The 21,653-nt window shown below is 37.4% G+C and overlaps 1 protein-coding gene across 1 annotated transcript in view; it reads left to right on the plus strand.

Moving 5' to 3' along the window:
* LOC136857164 (sodium-coupled monocarboxylate transporter 2) overlaps positions 1–21,382 on the plus strand; it is a 106,745-nt gene extending 85,363 nt beyond the window's left edge. Inside the window, exons 11-14 of the mRNA XM_067135595.2 lie at positions 8,008–8,191; positions 15,181–15,267; positions 19,480–19,655; positions 21,037–21,382. Coding sequence (XP_066991696.2) covers positions 8,008–8,191; positions 15,181–15,267; positions 19,480–19,655; positions 21,037–21,304 — 715 coding nt within the window. The 3' untranslated portion in view covers positions 21,305–21,382. The remainder of the gene's footprint in view (positions 1–8,007; positions 8,192–15,180; positions 15,268–19,479; positions 19,656–21,036) is intronic.
* The last annotated feature ends 271 nt before the right edge of the window (positions 21,383–21,653 follow it).

Here is a 21,653-nt window from a genome sequence, read left to right on the forward strand (position 1 = left end):
TTTATCCAGGAAGGACAGCTGCATCAGAAAGTGATGGAACCAACTAGAGGGGAAAGTATTCTAGATGTGGTGCTGATAAAACCAGATGAGCTCTATAGAGAAACTGAAGTGAAAGATGGTATAAGTGATCATGAAGCTGTGTTAGTCATGGTTAAAAGTATATGGAAAAGAAAGGAAGGTTGTAAGAGTAGGAGTGTTAGGAAATATCATGTTGTTGTTTGAGTCATCAGTCCATAGACTGGTTTGATGCAGCCCTCCAAGCCACCCTATCCTGTGCTAATCTTTTCATTTCTACGTAACTATTGCATCCTACATCTGCTCTAATCTGCCTGTCATATTCATACCTTGGTCTACCCCTACCGTTCTTACCACCTACACTTCCTTCAAAAACCAACTGAACAAGTCCTGGGTGTCTTAAGATGTGTCCTATCATTCTATCTCTTCTTCTCGTCAAATTTAGCCAAATCAATCTCCTCTCACCAATTCGATTCAGTATCTCTTCATTCGTGATTCGATCTATCCATCTCACCTTCAGCATTCTTCTGTAACACCACATTTCAAAAGCTTCTATTCTCTTTCTTTCTGAGCTAGTTATCGTCCATGTTTCACTTCCATACAATGCCACGCTCCACACAAAAGTCTTCAAAAACATCTTTCTAATTCCAATATCAATGTTTGAAGTGAGCAAATTTCTTTTCTTAAGAAAGCTCTTCCTTGCTTGTGCTAGTCTGCATTTTATGTCCTCCTTACTTCTGCCATCGTTAGTTATTTTACTACCCAAGTAACAATATTCATCTACTTCCTTTAAGACTTCGTTTCCTAATCTAATATTTCCTACATCATATGGCCAATAAAAGAGGTATGGGAGAGTTATTAAGAAGTAATTATGGCCAAAGGGAAAAGGTAAATTAAAATACAAATAGCCTATAGGATAGGTTTAAAGCAATATTGTTGAGGAGTGTGAAAACAGGTATGTAACCTTAAAGGTGGTAGGGAATGGTAAAGACCCCCTAAAATACAACAGAGAAATAAAGAGGTTAACAAGGAGGTGAAGGTTGTAACAAAATAGAATTAGGAATGGTTGTGCAAGTAACGGGAAATTGAAAGAACTTACAAGGAAATTGAATTTAGCGAAAAAAAGTCAGCTAATAATAACATTATGGAAACATAATTGGCAGCCATAAGGATTGTAGGGAAGAATGGAAGGACATGTAGAAGGACTTTAAGGAAGAAACAGGTTCCAGGAAGGATATTCCAGGGATCATTAATGGACAAGATGAGTGTATATCTGAAGATTTTTTTTAAAAACAATTTTCTTTATGTCACACCAACACATGTAGGTCTTTTGGTGATGATGGGATGGGAAATGGCTAGGAGTGGGAAGGAAGCGACTGTGGCCTTAATTGAGGTACGCCCAGCATTTGCCTGGTGTGAAAATGGGAACAAGGGAAAACCATTTTTAGGGCTGCTAACAGTGGGATTCAATCGCACTATCTCCCAAATGTAAGCTGACATCTACGTGACCCAAACCGCATAGGCACTTGCTCGGTCTGCAGAAGATTTCATTCAGCAGTACATTAAGATAGTTTGGTATAAGGATAAAGTACAGGCCACGTGGTTAGGGTCGCACGGCTGTGAACTTGCATCCGGGAGATAGTGGGTTTGAACCCCACTGTTGGCAGCCCTGAAAATGGTTTTCCATAGTTTCCCATTTTCATACCAGGCAAATGCTGGGGAAGTACCTTATTTAAGGCCATGGCTGTTTTCTTTCCACTCCTAGGCCTTTCCTAACCCATCGTCACCATAAGACCTATTTGTGTTGGTCTGACGTAAAGCAAATAGTGAGGAGGTGACTAATACTGGCAAAGTACTGAAATTTACCTATATAATAAAGATTTATTTTTTAAATACACAGGGTGAAAGGTAGAAAAGCAGCTGGGATTGATAATATTTCTGGGGATATACTAAGTCGTGAGAGGGACACCAGACAATGGTATGATGGTAAAAGGGATGAAAAGTCAGGTTGTAAGTTTTACCAAGAGGAGAAGTCCTCTCAGTTTTAATTACTGTGTTGATGGAGTGATAGTAACTGTAAGTACTTAGTTGCTGATATAAGGAAAGATCTTCAGTGTGGTAATCACATTAATGAGACTGTACAGGAAGGTTTCAGATCTCTTCATATAGTTATAAGGGTATTCAGAGTTAGAAGTAAGGATATAAAGGAGAGAGCATAGAAGTAAGACCCCAATTTAATGTATGGTTCCAGTTAGGGTTGCCATACGTCCTGAAAAAGCGGGATTGTTCTAAATTTGAGCATGTGTCCCGATGTCCTGACTGAATTTTTAAAAATCGCAAAATGTCCTGAAGTTTATAAATCAGAGCAAATTATTTTTAAAAGTTCTCAAATGCTTTTGAAAGAGAATGTCCCATCTGTTACTTAAAATCTATGCAAATAATATTGAATATTATATAATTTTGGAGTGGTCTGTAAAGAAGGTATTTTACTTAAAGTATGATTTCTCATTATTTCTCTATTTGAATTTTAATGTTAACATCATATACGAAGTGTGTCTTTTGGTAATGTATGGGAGAGTTCACATGGAATGACCCAAATACACTTGTGGAAACCATAGGCGCCAACTTTTGGTCTTGAGCACAGGGCAAGGACGAATAAATTGTGCCTATAGCATCTTGTTTCTTTCAAGCTTTCGCTGAGAACAAATCAGAAATGCTATAGTGGGTAAAATTACTCACTTAACAGTGTGTAAACCCTGGCACATAGCTTACCTGATCTCCTGATTTCCTCTTCTACAGCTCCAGGTAACTCAGCTGGTGATTTATGTGGGTTAAATAAGGGTGTCGAATAATTAACTTGAAGAGGAACAGGACAATTCGGGTTTAAACTATCTCAAACCTACACAATGATGTGAGTTGCACACAAATATTTACCAAATCAAATAACAAATTTTATTTAACAAATTTTGAGAGATGAAATTCCAATAATGTTTAATTGGCGATATAATCATGTGAATTCACATTTAACATACAGAAGGCCAAGAAGTGGCATCTTTGATCATCGTCAGCTCTCCAGCAAAAGAAGTCCTATGTATTCTCCTTTAAAGCCGTTTGCTGAATACGTTCTCATTCTGCTTTCACATGGTGCAGACAGATCCTACGAGGGTCTTTCGTATGTTAAATTCAACATTAAAAATATGAGTTAGAGGTGAATAACTTTGCACAAATGAACCTAACAATTCCCTATATTTAGAGGTATTTACATTACGCTACAGGACATTTTCAACTATAAATAAGAACTTATCCCTATACATGCAAACCTCGTCGCTTCACGTCCGAGACATGAACCTACGACTCATCATAGAGACAGGCAATACCTCAAAATAAATCGCAATCCTGAGCCAGTATAATGACAATATGCAGAGTAGTTCAGGTATCTCCACATTCCTGTAAATTAATATACAAAGAGAAAGGTGTTTTATTTCAACATTTAAAGAGTGCAGCAACCAGGTTAAACTGTTGGGAGACAACGACCTTCTTATCTGCTCGGTGAAAGAAACAGCGAACCCAAGCAAATGATGTCGGAACTCACTCCTCGACTTCTCCAGACAAGTGGTAGGGGTTTTTAGTGGCCATCATGCATTCCTGAGGTGATTTATGAGTCTATCTCGCTGGTAGGTTAGCAGTCCCGGCTAAAGGCAAAATTTCTTTCATACAACACAGGCCCGTACAATAATAATTAGATGAGCTAGCCCTTTCATAACATTGATCGCGTAAACTATCACTCTTATTTTCATTATTTATTGTGCGTATACTGGCATGCAAATTTATTCATCTATAGAGCATTTGTAACTCTTATTTCTTGTGCAATTTTCTGCATGCACATATTCTCATCTACAAAGCTTAATATAAGCCATTATACATCACACTAACATGCTTATTCTCGTGTTCCTTACCAAATTAGGGCTCCTTTTATCTTAGCATCATTGGGCTGATTAAACACATTCATCTCACCTGGGTCTTACTTCTCGGCATGCCTATTCTGCCATTCGACTCCCACTTATCGTCTGAAGATGCATTAAAGGGGGCTGTTGTGAAGATCTTACAGCTCATACAGCTGGCAACCAAAGGAAATTTATCTCTAACAGGCTCATGCATTTGTCTGGCTAATGCCTGAGACACATGGTCTGCCTATATAAATTTCTAGACTATACAGGTCCTTCTATTACGAACCTTACAAACAACCCCTCTTTTACTGAATGACAAATTTACATACAGCAATAAAGAAAACAACCTAGACTACAATCACTGGAAATAGCATGCAAACCAATAAACTACACTAACTGCACATGCCTGTCCTATGCATAAACTCTATTTACATATTCGCCTGAAGGGCATTACAACTTATTTTCATATTTGCGAAGCTATCCTACTCCATCCCATGCTTATAAGTTAGAATCTGTCTGACCTTCATTAGTTGCTAGACTTAATGATCCTCCATAGCGGACGGCCAGTTTAGTAACTCATGTTACTGACGTTGGCACTGGGCAGCAGTCCTCGGCTCAATACCAGCAACATCACCATGGTCTTCTTTCTTCTAACGGGAACCTCGTACTGGTGACTCATACGGATGTGATGATCAAATGCCGCTCAGTAATGGATCTTCTTCTCCCAGCTGCTTAATGTTGTCCCACTTTCAGCTTCTCGTTCAACAGGCATGCACCGTGATAGATTTGTACTGGTGGGAGAATGTTTGTGATCTAAGGCAACTGTAAGGAAATGCAGTGTTATCATACATAACTGATTAAATACATGTGTCCTTATCTCACATTTTTGTGCACTCCTTGTAGCTACTTGCCTAAAATTTAGACTGATACTTGTATAAGATAGCACACAGAATTCACTCACAAATAAAGTTCTGGCTTCCCGCTTTTTTACACTTATGCCACCCAAATGAACATATTTACAGTTATGGCATTTATTCAAGTTAAGTGCCTAATGTTTCTGCAACTAACTTTCTGCCCATGTGAAATAGTTCATTCTAATGCAATAGAATATTCTGTTCACTCTGAGCCTACACCGACTTAGAACAAATTAGCGTCAGGCTACCCCGCATTCACTTATTCGAAGAACCATTGTGACAAAGAAAAATTGTTTCTCACTGGTATCCTCTTAATCAATTCACTGTTCAAATTTAAGACACACAGTTAGGATATCTGCTGCTCGTTGGATGCACAGACAAAGAAAATTCTCTAACTTCAAATCACAAGTATGAATGCGTTGTTCTAAAAAGGAGCAATTGACACACCAGGCGTACCTCACAGACGGAGTTGAGCAGAAGGAGTGATCTCCACGTCCCCTCAGCTCAGTATTTATTGGAGTGACGTAATGTTTTTCCCCACGTTAACCACTTGAGTTCCTCTCCCGGGCTGGAATTCTTCTCATGGTACTTCAGATAAATGCCAATTAATTAGAAGAGATGATAATTAGGTTGTTGAGGCATATCAAATCACTGAGAAAATTGCTCTTACGAATCCTATCATTTTACAATTCTTATATTCCATCTGTGGATGGAGATATCTCTCAAGTTCTATTTCCTTCAGGCCTGGATTCTCCTGCTATTTCTTGCAAAGATACTGGCATCAAAATCCCCAAAGTGAAGAGCTTGGCGTAGCTTTATCTCCCTCTTTGTCTGGCTGAGAACTACACCCCAAACTGACGCTATGATTCTCTCAAAAATGGGCAATGTTGTGTTATGTTACACCATATTACCTAACATCATACCATCCCTTTGTAGTCTCATCTACATATCGCAATTACATTAATATTGCTTTGAATGGGCCATGAACAGAACGGCTCAATATCAAATATTTTTACGGGAGCAAAAACATACCATGGGGGAAAGTGCTGCTGTGGATTCGGCGTGGAACTTATCGATGTTGGTGTCCCGAATTTCATCCTGAACCTTATGGCAATCCTAGTTCCAGTGTGTGGGACCCACATCTGAATTACTTGGCACATGAACTGGAAAAGATTCAAAGGAAATCAGTATGATATTTCTGAGTGATTTCTGACAAAAGAGTAGCATTACAAAAATTTTCCAAAATTTTGAGCTGGAAAGAACTAGGTGTAAGGAGACGAGCTGCTCGAATAAGCAGTATGTTCCAATCAGTGGAGAGATGGCATGGAATGGCTTTTAAAGGTAGGAAAGACCATAATAGAAAGATAAAACTGGAATTCAAGAGGACAAATTAGGGCAAATATTAATTTACAGGAAGACAAATAAATTATTAGGGAATGGAATAATTTATCAAGAGAAATATTCAATAAATTTCCAAGTTATTTAAAATAATTTAAGAAAAGGTGGTAAGCAACTGATAGGATATCTGCCACCTGAGCAGCAACCCTAAATGCAGATCAATGAAGTTAGTTGGTTGGTTGGCTGCCACCTGAGCAGCAACCCTAAATGTAGATCAATGAAGTTAGTTGGTTGGTTGGTTGGTCGGTCGGTCGTAACAGAAAGATAAAGGGAAACCCACTTCTTCTCCAAATTTTCAATAATACTAAGTCTTTCCTGAGGAGTTTGCTATGAGATATGTGATTCAGAAAGTAAAAATGAATACCTAAAGTTTACATAAACATTCTGCATTTTTGGGATTTATGTAAATATGTACAGTATTATATTACAGTTTAGAAGTTAGTATATATTTTTAAACCTTAAGAGTGGATGGCAATGCACCCATACTTTCCTAGAAACATAAATACAAAGAGAGTTATAGAACCAGCAAAACTAATTTTTGGCTGCTAATGGTTAATTTAGATGGTAAGAAAAAAAAGAAACATAAGAATTTTCAATGATTCAATGATATATATATATATATATATATAAGAATATTACATGGAGAAAGAAGAAAAGATGTCCATCTCCTTGGCTAAATGGTCAGTGTTGAAATCTTCGGTTCAGAGGGTCCCAATCAGGTCAAGGAATAAACTAGTCTGTTAAATTTCTCTAGCTCAAGCACTGGATGTTTGTGTTTGCACTAATACATTCCTCTTTATATATACACGTCACAGGAACACCCAATAACGAATACATCCTTCTGCATAAGATTGTTGTCTGGAAGAACATTCAGCCGTAAAACTGGGCTAGGTCAACATGTTCTATACAGTTTGCACCAGCAGCCCCACCACGATGTGGGAGAAAGTGATAGAAGAAGAGAAAGGAGAAGAAATATGAAGTGAAAGGGAAGGATCAGAATTTTAAAAACTGAAACAGGGAAGGTAGGATATACAAAATGTTATCCGCATCCTCACCATATCCGCACTTCCTTTGTCCGAATGGTTATTCGCGGATATTGTAAATATTTAACTATAACACAACTATGGTTTTCAAACAAAATAAATGAGTTAACATAATACAACAGGCCTGTTGCTTGGCACCAGGCCCCATACAGTCACAGGTTTATGAGGCATTTTCTCTTTCGACAACTATCGACGTACTGAGACGTTCCCTTTCGGAATCTTTGTTCCTTCCTTCTACAAATGGCGGACAGGAACCAGTTAGGCTTAGGTCAGATTTACAACTTTATAGACTCAAGGCTATTTATACTGTATATCACCATTCTCCCATACCAATGTCAAGAGTTTACTAACCACAAGCAAGAATAAGAGTATATACCTGAGTGAGATTATTTAGAAATGATCAGCAAAATTATCCACACTGCCATATAGTTTGCAACTGCATATATATGCATCCGTGCAGGGCTCTACACATAGGGAGTCAAATGGAGAAACAGATATATGTAATATATAACAGATAATGGTCACTTCCTGCAAATCATGATTGTAGATGAACATTAAAATAATCTCATGATTTTAGGAAAATCTTAATAGTTTGTGGTCATGTTGCCTGAGGAAATTGTTCTGAATCATTTCCTTATAGAATCACATTGATTTTATTCTAAAATTCTGAATTTTATAATGTTGTTACAGCACCATGTCTACATGCCTGAACACAGTGTCAGGCACTGTCTATGAGGACTTCTTATCTCGATGCATGTCTCCTCGTACAAGAGAGAAGAGAGCCGGTCTCATCATGAGGATCATTGTACTGGTTGTGGGTGTCGTATGTGTTCTCATGGTATTCGTAATCGAGAAATTTGGGGGAGCAATGCAGGTAAAAAAGTACATTTGATGACTATTGATATGATTGTTCAAGGATATTATACATGATAAAATATGGTGTTACGGAAGAATGCTGAAAGTAAGATGGATAGATCAAATTACGAATGAAGAGATACTAAATCGAATTGGTGAGAGGAGATCGATTTGGCTAAATTTGATGATAAAGATGTTGATTCCTATAGGGATTATTATTATTGGCTAAATTTGACGAGAAGAAGAGATGGAATGATAGGGCACATCTTTAGACACCCAGGACGGTTTTCGAAGGAAGTGTAGGCGGTAAGAACGGTAGGGGTAGACCAAGGTATGAATATGACAAGCAGATTAGAGCAGATGTAGAATGCAATAGTTACGTAGAAATGAAAAGGTTAGCACAGGATAGGGTGGCATGGAAACTGCATCAAACCAGTCTATGGACTGATGACTCAAACAACAACAGATGTAGGGTGTGTGCTTTGTGAAACCAAAAGGCTATCATAACTAATCTTCTGGGCTGTGAGGATATAAATCAAAATATCGGGGATACCAGTACTGAGTATTTAGCTTTCATAACTGTATTGGTCTTCAAATACACTTTCAGTTTATTAGGTCATGTGGAGAACATAAAGTACACACTAAAGGGATGTTAACCTCTACATTGCTGCACCAGAGAATGACCACTACTCTGCTGCACCCATAATATTACAAGAGTGATTTACATACGAAGGAAGTTCAGTATATAATGCAAGACACTTTATTTCTAAAAGCATGTTGGTTTTATTGAGTATTCAAATACACCATATTATTCCCCAATTCTTTGGCTACAATACCCTATTTTTCAATATAATCTCCATTCACTGCTACAGCCTTACACCACCGTAATGTAAGGTATGCCTGCATGGTACCATTCAACTGGTCGATGTCAGAGCCAACGTTGTGCTGCTTCGATAACTTCCCCATCATCCACGTAGTGCTTAACGCAGAGTGCATCCTTCATTGGGCCAAACAGACGGAAGTCAGAAGGTGCGAGATCCAGGCTGTAGGGTGGATGAGGAACAACAGTCCATTGAAGTTTTGTGAGCTCCTGTTGGGTGCGCAGACTTATGTGAGATTTTGCTTCGTCATGGAGAAGGCTCATCCTGCTTTTGTCCACTGCCAGGTCTCCGTGGATATTTTACAAGTGCCTAGTAATGTCTTTGATGCCCTGGTTTTCCGCCAAAAGAAACACAATAACTGCTCTCTGTTTGGTATGCACTTCTGTTACAGACGCCATTGGAAGGGTAGTTATAGCGCTGCCACCTATTGGAAATTAACGAAACTCTATGAGACGAAGTGGGAATACCAATTTTTTTAAACCAAAATTGGCTGAGAAATAAAGTGTGTTGCATTTATGTATTGAACGCCCCTCGTACGATTGGAACTATGGAATACTCATGATACTGAGGTCACAAATCACCCAAACTTCTTGGAGGTACACAAATATCTCCCTGCAAATCATCAAAGATCATGTTATGGTTCTCTGCTGATTCACTTATAAGTTATTATGACACATACAACAATGTACTTTATAAAATGTGGAATCTGCAGATGAAGTTTATGTATGTTATTACTATTATTGTCATTTTGATTATGAGAAGAAGAAGAAGAATATCTACAGCCGTAGAAATATTGCATACATTAGTTGTTTTCTTTATTACCAATTTTTATTAATACATTTATTATTATTATTATTATTATTATTATTATTATTATTATTATTATTATTATTATTATTATTATTATTACACTTTTTAATGTTATAATTGTTATTTATGCTAGTTATTAAAAATAAGTCAGCACAGGTAGTTTTGCAACACAGACTTTGCTGCAGCAGTGAGAAGGCAAAATGGACCCCAATGGGAACTGAACTTACAAACCATCGTATTTTGTGTCTGACGCTCTACCATTGAGCTAAAGTGGCTTAGTCGTTGGCTGGAATCGGAGGTGCACATCTGGCAATATGGCCAGTACAACAGTGGAGTGTGATAGTCACCTACTGTGAGGCATTCACATTGAATATTCAGCTATTACTGCTCCACTGTTCTTCAGACACAAGGGCTGGAAAGAAAGTTGTGGCAAAGTAGTGAAACAATTTATTGTGGAACCACCATCTATTCAGATCTTTGATGTAATCCCCTGCAATATGTTGTATTCCAAATGTGTGCAAGGTGCAGGATACCAGTAGCAGTGCTGCCTCTGTTGGATTTCAAAAGATATCTTGAGACCTATAGCTTCAGCTACTTCTTGTAATGCTTTAACCTGGAGGCAGGGACATAACCAATGGGCCCACAGGGCCCTCCGTGTGGTGGGGCTTCCATGCTCAGGGGGCCCACAAAGCCATTCAATATTACAGTATACCTGAATATATGTAGTTTTGTTTACATTTGAAATAAAACCAGCGAGCCTATTCTGTGCCAAATTAAATTATGTAATGTAAAATAATTTTCTTGTTTTTTTGTACTGGTGTGACATTTACTGTAAACATCACCTACTTCAAAATATGAGTCACACTGTAGATGATAATGCAACTTTCTCTTAGATCATTGTGTATACTGACGCGACACAAGGTCAATGCAATTTGTTGAATACCCAAGCTGTGTATTAACTGACAGCTGAATTGGGCTGGCATGGGATGTGCACAAACAAGCACAAAAATATCAACACAGTGAATCTGATTGTCAGTCAGTGTTGCCTGGTCTTCTGAGGTACTTTTCCACAATCAGTGTAGGTTTTAGCCTCGGATTAGGTCATATCTCCCCTCTCCCCACGAAACTCACACTTGATCGCATTACACCATTCAAAGGGAAATTCCCAGCTCGCAATTCATCAGATCAGGATGGTAATTCGGAATAAGTTGTGGTCAGTTCAGTTTGTGACTTTGTGACATGTGTACAAGTTTACATTATAAGTTAAAATACTGGTACATCTAAGTGTTTAAGTGGTTTTCAAAAAAGGAAGAATCTGTTAAATGTTTGAAAAAATTGATCGTTCCTTTAAACATGTGGGTGGAGATTCTACAACAGGTTCTAGTACCGACAGTGTTACATATTGAGATAAATCCAAATCTGATGTGTTGGTTGAAAATTTAAGCGAGAATGCAGCATAAAGGTCAGAGGAATGCAATATTTGCATTAGTGACATTTCAGCATAGAATGGTTTTGAATTTTATACGATGCGCACTCATTCATTTAGTGGCAGGTTGTCGTGGTTACTGGTTGAGATTTAGACAATCGTGTACTACGTGGTCGAGGTGGTGATGGCGGTGATTATTGTTTTAAAAGGAAGTACAACTGAGCAACCGTCCTCTATTAACACTAATCAGAAGAAAAAATGGAAGAGGTCCGACACCTCGAAAAGTGAAGGTATCGCCAAAAGAAAGGGAGGGTCGCAAAGGCATGAAAATAAAAAGCACTCCCTAGGCCTCCAAAACCTAATACCGACAAGATCGGGAAAGTTCAATAGTTGGCCGAGAACACTGACACAAGTAAGTGGAAGCAATGCCAGACTCACTTAGCGAAACTGTAGTCGCCAGCCCACGCTCCGAAACTGAGAGTCCTTAGTTTCCCTTTTAGCCACCCTTTATGACAGACAGGGGATACCATAGATGTTATTTTACTGCCCTCACCCACAGGGTTTACATGGTCGAGAATTGAGATGAAATAAACATGTGACGGTGAAGGGGTTCCCATTCTTGAATAAATATTTTGAATTAGTTAACCTGAAAATAATTTCCCCCTGTGGGTGGGAGCGGTAGAATAACACCCATGGTATCCCCTGCCTGTCGTAAAAGGCGACTAAAAGGGGCCCCAGGGGCTCTGAACTTTGGAGCGTGGGTTGGCGACCGTGGGGCCCTTAGTTGAGTCCTGACATTGCTTCCACTTACTTGTGCTAGGCTCCTTACTTTCATCTATCCTATCCAACCTCCCTTGGTCAACTCTTGTTATTTTCATACCCCGACTCTATTAGGTTCCCGAGGCTAGGGAGTCTTTCATTTTCACGCCCTTCGTGGCCCTTGTCTTTCTTTGGCCAATACCTTTCATTTTTTGAAGTGTCGGATCCCTTCCATATTTTCTCTCTGATTAGTGTTAAAAAGAGGATGGTTGCCTAGTTGTATTTACTCTTAAAACAGCAATCACCACCACCACCACCACCTGAAAAAAATTAAAACAAAAAAGTGACATGCAAAAGTTTGCTTGAGAGTAATAATTTTGAAAATCTGATTAGTCTCACCTAGTAATGATAGCCCCTTATAGTACCTATGCTAAAAAAAAAAAAGCAAAATGAAGTAATGTATTTTTCCTTTCAGACTTTGGTATCATTCCATCGCCGTGAGAAAAATGTCAATGATTCCCTAAAGACTCTTATTCTGTGATTGTAATTGTAATTTTAATGATTACTTTTTGAAAAAGTAATATTAATTGTAATTGAGTAATTCTTTTCTCAGGTACCGGTACCTGTAATTGAGTCCAGTTACTTTTATTTTGTACTGAAAACAAAATTCTGGCACTATTTCAGAATTTGAGGTAGGGGGCCCAAAATAGTACCTTGGGGGGCATCCTTTCTTAGTTGAACTAATGCCTAGAGGCAGGCATTAGTACTAAAACTTCTGCAAAAGCAAGGCAGCCAATGTTCACTGCTTCAGATCCAGTGCCTAGCATAATAATGGGCAGTCTGTTTCTCCACGCAGGGATGATCTTTTCAAGGACACAGTTGAAAAGAATGAATGAGAGCCCATCATCTTGACAAACACCAGTCTTTATCTCAAAGAATCTACAGATTTCCTCCTTAAATTTCACTTATGAATAGGTGTTTGTCAGAGTTTGTTTGATAATGGAATTGGTCAATTGGCCTTCTTGATTTCCAAAAAGGTCAGTACAAGTGGTTTGACACAAAGAGATCTGATTTTGATGATACTTTTTAATGAAAAATTTTGTTTACTGCAGGAGAAGCAGGTTTGATATTTACCAATCTGTGGATCAACAATAGGTTCAGTGTGACTTTTGATAGGATTTGTTCAATAAATTTCCAATTTATTTGCAATCATTTAAGAAAAGGCTAGGAAAACAACAGATAGGGAATCTGCAACCTGGGCGACTGCCCTAAATGCAAATCAGTAGTGACTGATTGAAAGAATTCTTCCATTTTGACAACAAAATAGAGACCAGCCATTTTGAGAAGTTTGACAACTCTATGGAATCCTTGCTTCTGGGGAGAAATGCAAGGATATGGGTAATTTCTTCTCAATCAGGAGGAAGAGAATAAGGTGGAATGAAGTATGTACCAGAAATTGTAATATTTGATGCTGAAGGAGGGCAGTTGAATAAAGATTCAAAATTTTGAGGTAATTGTTCAAAATTGTCATGATTATCCAAAATACTGCTGCCATTCTTGTCCTGGAAACATAGCAAAGAGTCTTGGCAGCTGGTAAGTTCAGATTTGAAAGTATGGTAAAAATCACAAGAGATTCCTCCTGAAGGATTCTTTATTGGTCTCAAGCTGAATCTTTTCATAACATTTTGCTTTGTGGATCACTTTAGCAGTAAATTTACAATGAATGAGGAATTCTTCAATTTTTCCTATCTTATTCCAGTGAGTCCAGGCTTGAGACCATTTTTTTAGATCTTCATCACTTTTTTCAATTCATGACGGGTGCTTCTTTATTCCTGCTAAATTGATCATTAGAGTAGCAGTATCCTGAACCTTCTTGGAAATGTCTTCCCTCTTTTATCATTCTAGAGACTCAAACTCTTTCTCATTATCATGAATGATATTTTGATTTATCATGAAATTATTGATCCAAGAGAGCCTCCATGGCTCAGATGGCAGAGCGCTGGCTTCTCACTGCTGGGTTCCATGATTCAAATCCCACTCACGTCATGTGAGATTTGTGCTAGACAAAGTGGAGGCAGGGCAGATTTTTCTGTGGGTACTCTGGTTTTCTCTGTCTTCTTTCATTCTAACAACACTCTCCAATATCATTTCATTTCATCTGTCAGTCATTAATCATTACCCCAGAGGAGTAAGACAGCTTTTGGCAGCTGGCACAATTCTTATTCTCGCCGTTAGATGGGGGCTTCATTCATTCCATGCCTGACCTGGTCGAATGACTGGAAACAGGCTGTGGATTTTCATTTTCTCATTGATCCAAAATCTATGAATTGTCTTCATTTCAGGTCTGTGATAGGACTTTGGTTCAAAATGCACTCTAACCTTAGTTAGATAATGTTCTGAATCAATATTAGCACCTCTAGGCACTTTCACATTCCGTATCTCACAGAAATTGCAATGGGAAATGGCAACATGGTCTATGTGATGTTCACTAATCAGTTAATTAAGTGAATGACAAGTCATACATTTACAAGGATTCTTTCTGAAGTAGGTGGTCTTAATTTTAAGGTTCTTCTGCTTGCAGGTGTTGATGAAGCATTCCCCATTGTGGTTGGTTCATGCATGTCCTGGTTGTTCAACTATGGTGTATCCAAACTTTCTCTCCTTTCCCAACTGGGCACTGAAGTTGCCTAAAAGAATGATTGGAGTCTTAATTCCAGATAGGACATTATCAAGTTATCTCAGGATTGCTGGAGTTGTCTTGATTGATATAGAAGCATGAGCATTAATGTAAGCCTTGTTAGTGTACTTGATAGTAAGAGTTGACTGAGAAGAGTATGGCTTTAAAGTCCACTAAGTCCACTACGGAATCCACAATGGATGTATGAACCAAGATGATATCATCATCATCATCATCATCATCATTGTCATCATCATCATCATCATCCATTACTTTGTGATCTACGAAGTATTTGCTTGAATGATTATTAAATGAGTCTATTTTTCCTATTTTCATTTATATTATTGCATTTTACATTGGACATAAGCCTGGAATTGAGATTAAAACTTATTTCAATAATATCTTGAATGTAAAATCCAAAGTGGAGAGATAACTGAAATTCATTTTTCTTCCAGATGGCAATCAGTCTTAACAGCATCACTTTTGGGGCACTGCTTGGACTTTTCAGCCTTGGCATGTTCTGCCCTTGGGCAAACACAAAGGTAATTACCACCAGTACCTTTACAGCCCATGGTGTTCCTCAGCTTCATGTAGCACCTTCTTCAAGACTTCCTTAACCTTGGCAAGTGCTTGTCAGTTCTTTACACCAAGTCTCTTCACATCCTGCAAGACTACATCAATCTATCAATGTTTGGGGCTTCCATACTTCCTCCTTTTTTCTGGGGTATATTTCATTATGCTCTTAAGCACAGAATACAAAGCCTGTCTCTTTAGTACACAAATAGAATTTATGTATGTCTACCCACTAGTCCCATTCCTGATACAGAGCTGGGGAGGGGGCGATATTAAATTTATGGCATGTTTTTATAGCTGGGTACCCTTCCTGATGCCAACGTTGGTTCAGCAGCTAATGAAGAAGAAATGAATGAGCACGAAAATAAATGCAATACCTTGTAAAATGCATTAATACTAGCTGAAACCCACCAAGACATCAATAATTCTTGACAAAATCACACCTCTCTTTAGAAACATCATCATTGATGAGCAGCATGGATTCTTTTCAGGACGGTCAACCTGTAGCAATCTTCTTTTATTCTATCAGTTTCTCTTGGATGCAATAGAGAACCACTCCCAAGTGGACTGCATTTATACAGACTTCTCAAAAGCTTTTGACACTGTCGATCACGATATCTTGCTGCAAAAACTAACGGGCTACGGAATTAATGGGCCTCTCCTCTCATGGTTTGAATCATATCTTAAAAATCGCCTGCAGATTGTTAAAATAAGGAATCATTTTTCTGCGCCTATTATTGTTACCAGTGGAGTTCCTCAAGGGTCTCACCTTGCGCCCTTACTTTTTACTCTCTACATAAATGACATTAAAAATATACTTAAGAATTCTAAATTGCTTTTGTTTGCCGACGATGCAAAATTTTTTATGCCAATTAATTGTCCACTTGATTGTTTAAAACTTCAAGAAGATTTACATCATCTGGAAAAGTACTGTATTCAAAATGGGTTGAAACTTAATCATGAGAAATGTAAAATAATATCGTTTTTTAAAAACAAGAAGAAAATAGCATTTCTGTACAAATTTAGTAATAACAACATTCTAACTCCTGTTTCACAAGTTAATGACCTTGGTGTTTTATTCAGTTATAACCTATCATTTAATGAACATATTGAAAATATTTGTAAGAAAGCATTTCAAAGATTGGGTTGCATTACTAGATATTCTAGGGAATTTTCCAACTTAGCTACCTATCGATTGCTATATGTATCTATGGTACGCCCTATACTACAATACTGTACACCTGTTTGGAACCCTTCTCATCAGACCTCTATCCATAGATTAGATTCAGTACAACATAAATTTCTTCGTCTATATTCTTTTAGAGCCGGATTCTCATATGATAATGTTGATTATACATCCCTACAACAGTCCTTAAATCTGCATAGCCTGTCACAACGTCGTGAATTATTGGATACACTCTTCATTTTTAAATTGCTTCATTCCTTGGTGAATTGTCCACAACTCCTTGCAAAAATTAATGTACATGTACCAGACAGATGCACAAGGTTTAAGAATACATTGTCTACAAATTGGCATAGAGCTAACTATGCATTCAACGGGCCAATTGAACGAATGTCAAGATCTCTAAACAAAGTGGATATTGATATATTTAACTGCTCATTGTCAAAACTTAGAACTCATTTACATAATCTCCAGAATTGACTATTACTTTCCTGTGCTTACTTGTAATATAACCTGTGTATATATCTGTACATATGTTCTACTTATACTCCATTGAACTTTCTTTTTACTGTTTTGTATTACTTTCCTGTGCTTACTTGTAATATATCCTGTGTATATATCTGTACATATTTTTTCTACTTATACTCCATTGAACTTTCTTTTTACTGTGTTTTTTTCTATACTTCTCTACTGTTATGTAAAATGGTATTTCCGTTAATAAAGTATTATTAAGACATAATGGTCAATGGGGTAAATATTTATTCAAGGATTTCCTTATATACGACACTTTACAATTTTCTCTATGTCACACTGACACAGGTAGATCTTACAGCAATGATGGGATAGGAAATAGCTAGAAGTGGGATAATTCAGGTACAGCGCCCTCGCATTTACCTGGTGAGAAAAATGGGAAACCACGGAAAACCATCTTCAGGGTTGCTGACGGTGGGGTTCCAACCTACTATCTCCCAAAAGCAAGCTGATAGCTACAGGACCCAAACTGCACAGCCACTTGCTCGGTGCATTCCTTGTACAATTTACCTTTTGGCACTATTTCTACTTTAAAATATTGCTCTCTTGACATTGCAGCATTTAACAGGCCATGGCTGAAAACTGGCTGAGGTAAATAAAGACCTTCACATCGCTTGAAAGAAAATAGAAATGTTTTATCGGATGTTGTTAAGTCAATTTGAGGGATTAGAGTTCTCCCTCCACTTATTATTTCCAAATCTAACCCATTTTCATACATACTTTGTATAATTAGGCCCTAGTCTGGTTCCATTTATGAGCCATTGAGAAACATTCAGATTTCTGAGGAGCATAACTATGGCTCCAATTTTTAGAGAATAAGAATATGTGAAAGCAAACAATTAATTCCATGGAATTCAAGAATTATGTAGGAAATTGAAGTAACTAGCTTTCATCTTCAGTAATAATCTGCTGATGCTAGTATATTGTTTTGAACTACCCAGTATAAGCCCAATGACTTTCAAATTAATTAATTAAAATGGCAATTTTTGAGAAAATGATGACATCTTTTGCAGAAGTAAATGTTTTGCTATAAATTTCAATCACGATATCATCATTATATGATAAAATTCTGGCTGGTAGGTCAACAACATTTGATCCATCATGATATACTGAGTGGTAGTCACCGTTCCTCATTTCTTGTAAAAAAACAGCTAATTCCTTTTTTTTTTTTTTTTTCATGTGACAAAACAGGCAAAACATTTATGAAATCTTCCCCAAGAAAAATAATTTAAATTTAAGTTTAAATCTACCAGACAAAGTTGTGTTGCCACTATGAGTGAATGCTTTATTATCTATCCTGTACATCCTCTGCCCACCTTGACAACATAAAAGTAATGTGTAATAAAAATCCTTTCTCACAACTAATATTGAATGACAGAGGCAACTGATGCAAAGATCTTTAAATGAAAGGTCATTGTTTGGACAATATGAATTCTTTATACAAATTTTCAAAGGCTCCTCATAAAAATGTGCTCATTTTAGAGCTTCAGAATATTTGGGATACTCTTACACAGGAGTCCTGAAAATTTCATAATGATATCAGTAATAATTCCTGAGATAATGTTCCTTTTGCAGAAAAAATTTAACTTACAGGAAATCAGCTTCAAAGTTAATATCAGTGAATGCCTGGTCCATAGTTGGAACTATCTGTATCCTCTTCTAATTCATATAGGCCTATCTCCTTTTTCTTGTACTGTTCATGATACCTTCAATAGCATTTTCTGATGATCTTAGCATCTTCATGTCCGTAGAAAGCATAGCATTTACAGTTCGAAAGCCCACACACATCCCTAGTTTCTCCAGAACTTTGCATTTTGTAATGTTGCCCTGAGCTAAGTACTATTTTACCATAACAAACAAACAAACAAACAAACAAACAAACAAACAAATAAATTTCAACATTTGTACACCTAATCTGAGATAAAAGCAAAGTAAGAGACAAAAATATTTAAGTGTACAGAAAAATTTTTAAAATGATTTATACAGGCAGTAACATAAAAAACAACACACAGATGGGCTGACAAAGCTGGGAGGCAGATATGAGCTTGTTGGGGCAAGAAATGGATTGTGTAAAGAATTAGGATGGATGAAGAGAGATTCTATCTCAGTGAAGATGACAGTATATTAAAAGGTGGAAATTATCTTTGACCATTAGTGATTTTATGCTTGTCCTTCTTTCTATTGCTCTCTCTCTCTCTCTCTCCACATTGATGTGTCATTGTGTATATCCTATTTTGTGATCATTTATATGTTTCTGTCTTTCTATACATGACTCAAAGAGGCATTTACACTCTGTAACAATATATCTTTGGTGAGAGTTCAACAAGTTCAAATAAACTTCCCTGATTATCACCATATATGGCACAAAGATTCAAGTCCAGATATTGAATTCCAGTCCTATTTTTCCATTATTTCAATCATCTTTAACTTCATAAGTGCAGTTTTCAAGCTATATGACTGTTCACAGGGAGCTCTGGCTGGTGGCTTGGCCAGTCTACTGACAATGGGTGCTTTAGTCACTGGAGCTCAGATAGCAGTGACTACAGGCAAACTGGTTCATCCAAAAAAGCCAGTATCCCTGGAGGGCTGTCCTCACCTTGCAATGAATATTACAGATCTACTCACCCAACCAACCAATACTACGTAAGTATGTGTAAATTTGAAAATAGCAGTAGGTAACAAAACATAAATGAAAGTGATCCGGGATGGTGAATAAATCACTAGCTAATATTGCATTTTGTTAGTGAGCATGAGTTCATAGCTGGTTCCTTTGGTCTTCCTTCTGCTGACATTGTTGAACTGGATTAACTTATTATTATTATTAAATAATAATAATAATAATAATAATAATAATAATAATAATAGTAGTTTGTCCAACCCTTGTCCCATTTCTCTATGGGGTCGAATATGAGGTGAGGTGAGATGAATCTGTCGTGGTGGATTTTTATGACCGGATGCCCTTCCTGGCATCAACCTCATCAGAGGAGTTAATGAGATGAAGTGAATGACGTGATATATGACACTAGGAATGGAGAGGGTGAAACTTGGTGTTGGCACATAGCCTACTCCTGTCAAATGGCACCAAGGGGTCTGCTCAAGGCTAAACGTCTCCATCTGACGGACAAATCACTATCAACAGCGTCATATGCCCTCACTCCATATGAGCACTGTGGAGAGATTTGGAACTTAATCCAGGCTTTTGGCATGCAATCTAGTGATTAGAAATTGTATACCACCACTTCCCCTGCCCTACCAGCCAAAATTCTGATGGTGAAATGTTTTTCGACCAACAGGACTCAAACCAGTTAACCTCGGTGTCAGACTGTTTAGACTTCAATGTCTTAATGTTCATGGCCACCAGACAGGCTAATAATAATAATAATAATAATAATAATAATAATAATAATAATAATAATAATAATAATAATAATAATAATAATAATAATAATAATAATAATAATAATAATAATAATAATAATAATCGTATGGCCTCAGCTACCATGTGCAGACATTTCGATTTGACGCCATCTGGCTGTCTGCTCGTCAATTTCGACGTTCCGTTTTACTCTAGGTCCGCTAGATGGCAGACAGAGTAAACCGGATCTCTCTTGGGCGTCTATGGCTGAGATTTAATTAATTTTGTCTGGTAAATACCAAATGTATCACCAGAGATCTTTTACATGCCGACATCGTACGACATGGAGTGTCGAATGGACTTTTTTCCGCCCTTCAAAAATCCGACTACCTCTGCCGGGTTTGAACCCGCTATCTTGGGATCCGGAAGCCGACACTCTCCCACGGATCCACAGAGGCAGCTATAATAATAATAATAGACTGATTAAAGTGCTCCAACAAGGGAAAAAAATAATTAATAATAATATAAAGGGAAAGAAATAAATTTTACATCTACGTTTAACTATTATTTATGCTAATTGAGTATAGTTTCCATATTTAAAGAAAACCTTTCATATTAAAAGTCACTTATTTGTATATTAACCAGCAAATAATATTTATTTTTCAACAGAGCCTCAGAACCAGATGAATATGTCTTCGTTCTCTTCAGAATATCTTTCATGTACTTCATTGTGATTGGATTCTTCACTGCCATGGTTGTTGGTGTGGTAGTGAGTTTTTTGACTGGACCCCAGGACCCTAAAACACTGGACCGAGATTTAATTACTCCTTCCCTGCACCGCTGGTTACCATATGAATCATCATTAGCACACAAAGAGAAGAAGACTGTACAACCTCTCATTCTTAGCAAGGACACGAAGAATGGGATCAAGAAATGATTCAGCCAAATCTGTATATATTTATAATATGTGTATAAAATTAAATATTTACTAATAAAAATAGTATTTTTATTTTTATCATGAGCATTCATCATCACTATACAGGTTTAACAAAAATGTACAGCACAAATTGCAGGACACATTCCTTATACATAGGTGAAGAAATTATGTTATATGAACGTGGGTCCGGAAATGCTTCTTTCTTCCACCTAGGTCTCCATTATCCACTTCAGTATTGTTCCTTCTTTCATCCTCTAAACATGTCCAATCCATCTAAGTTTATTTTTCTCCATTCTGTTGTAAAGCTTTTCCACTCCAACTTTCTTCCTGATATCCTCTTTTCTTACTC

The sequence above is a fragment of the Anabrus simplex genome, chromosome 1, assembly GCF_040414725.1.
Source record: "Anabrus simplex isolate iqAnaSimp1 chromosome 1, ASM4041472v1, whole genome shotgun sequence".
Lineage (NCBI taxonomy): Eukaryota > Metazoa > Arthropoda > Insecta > Orthoptera > Tettigoniidae > Anabrus > Anabrus simplex.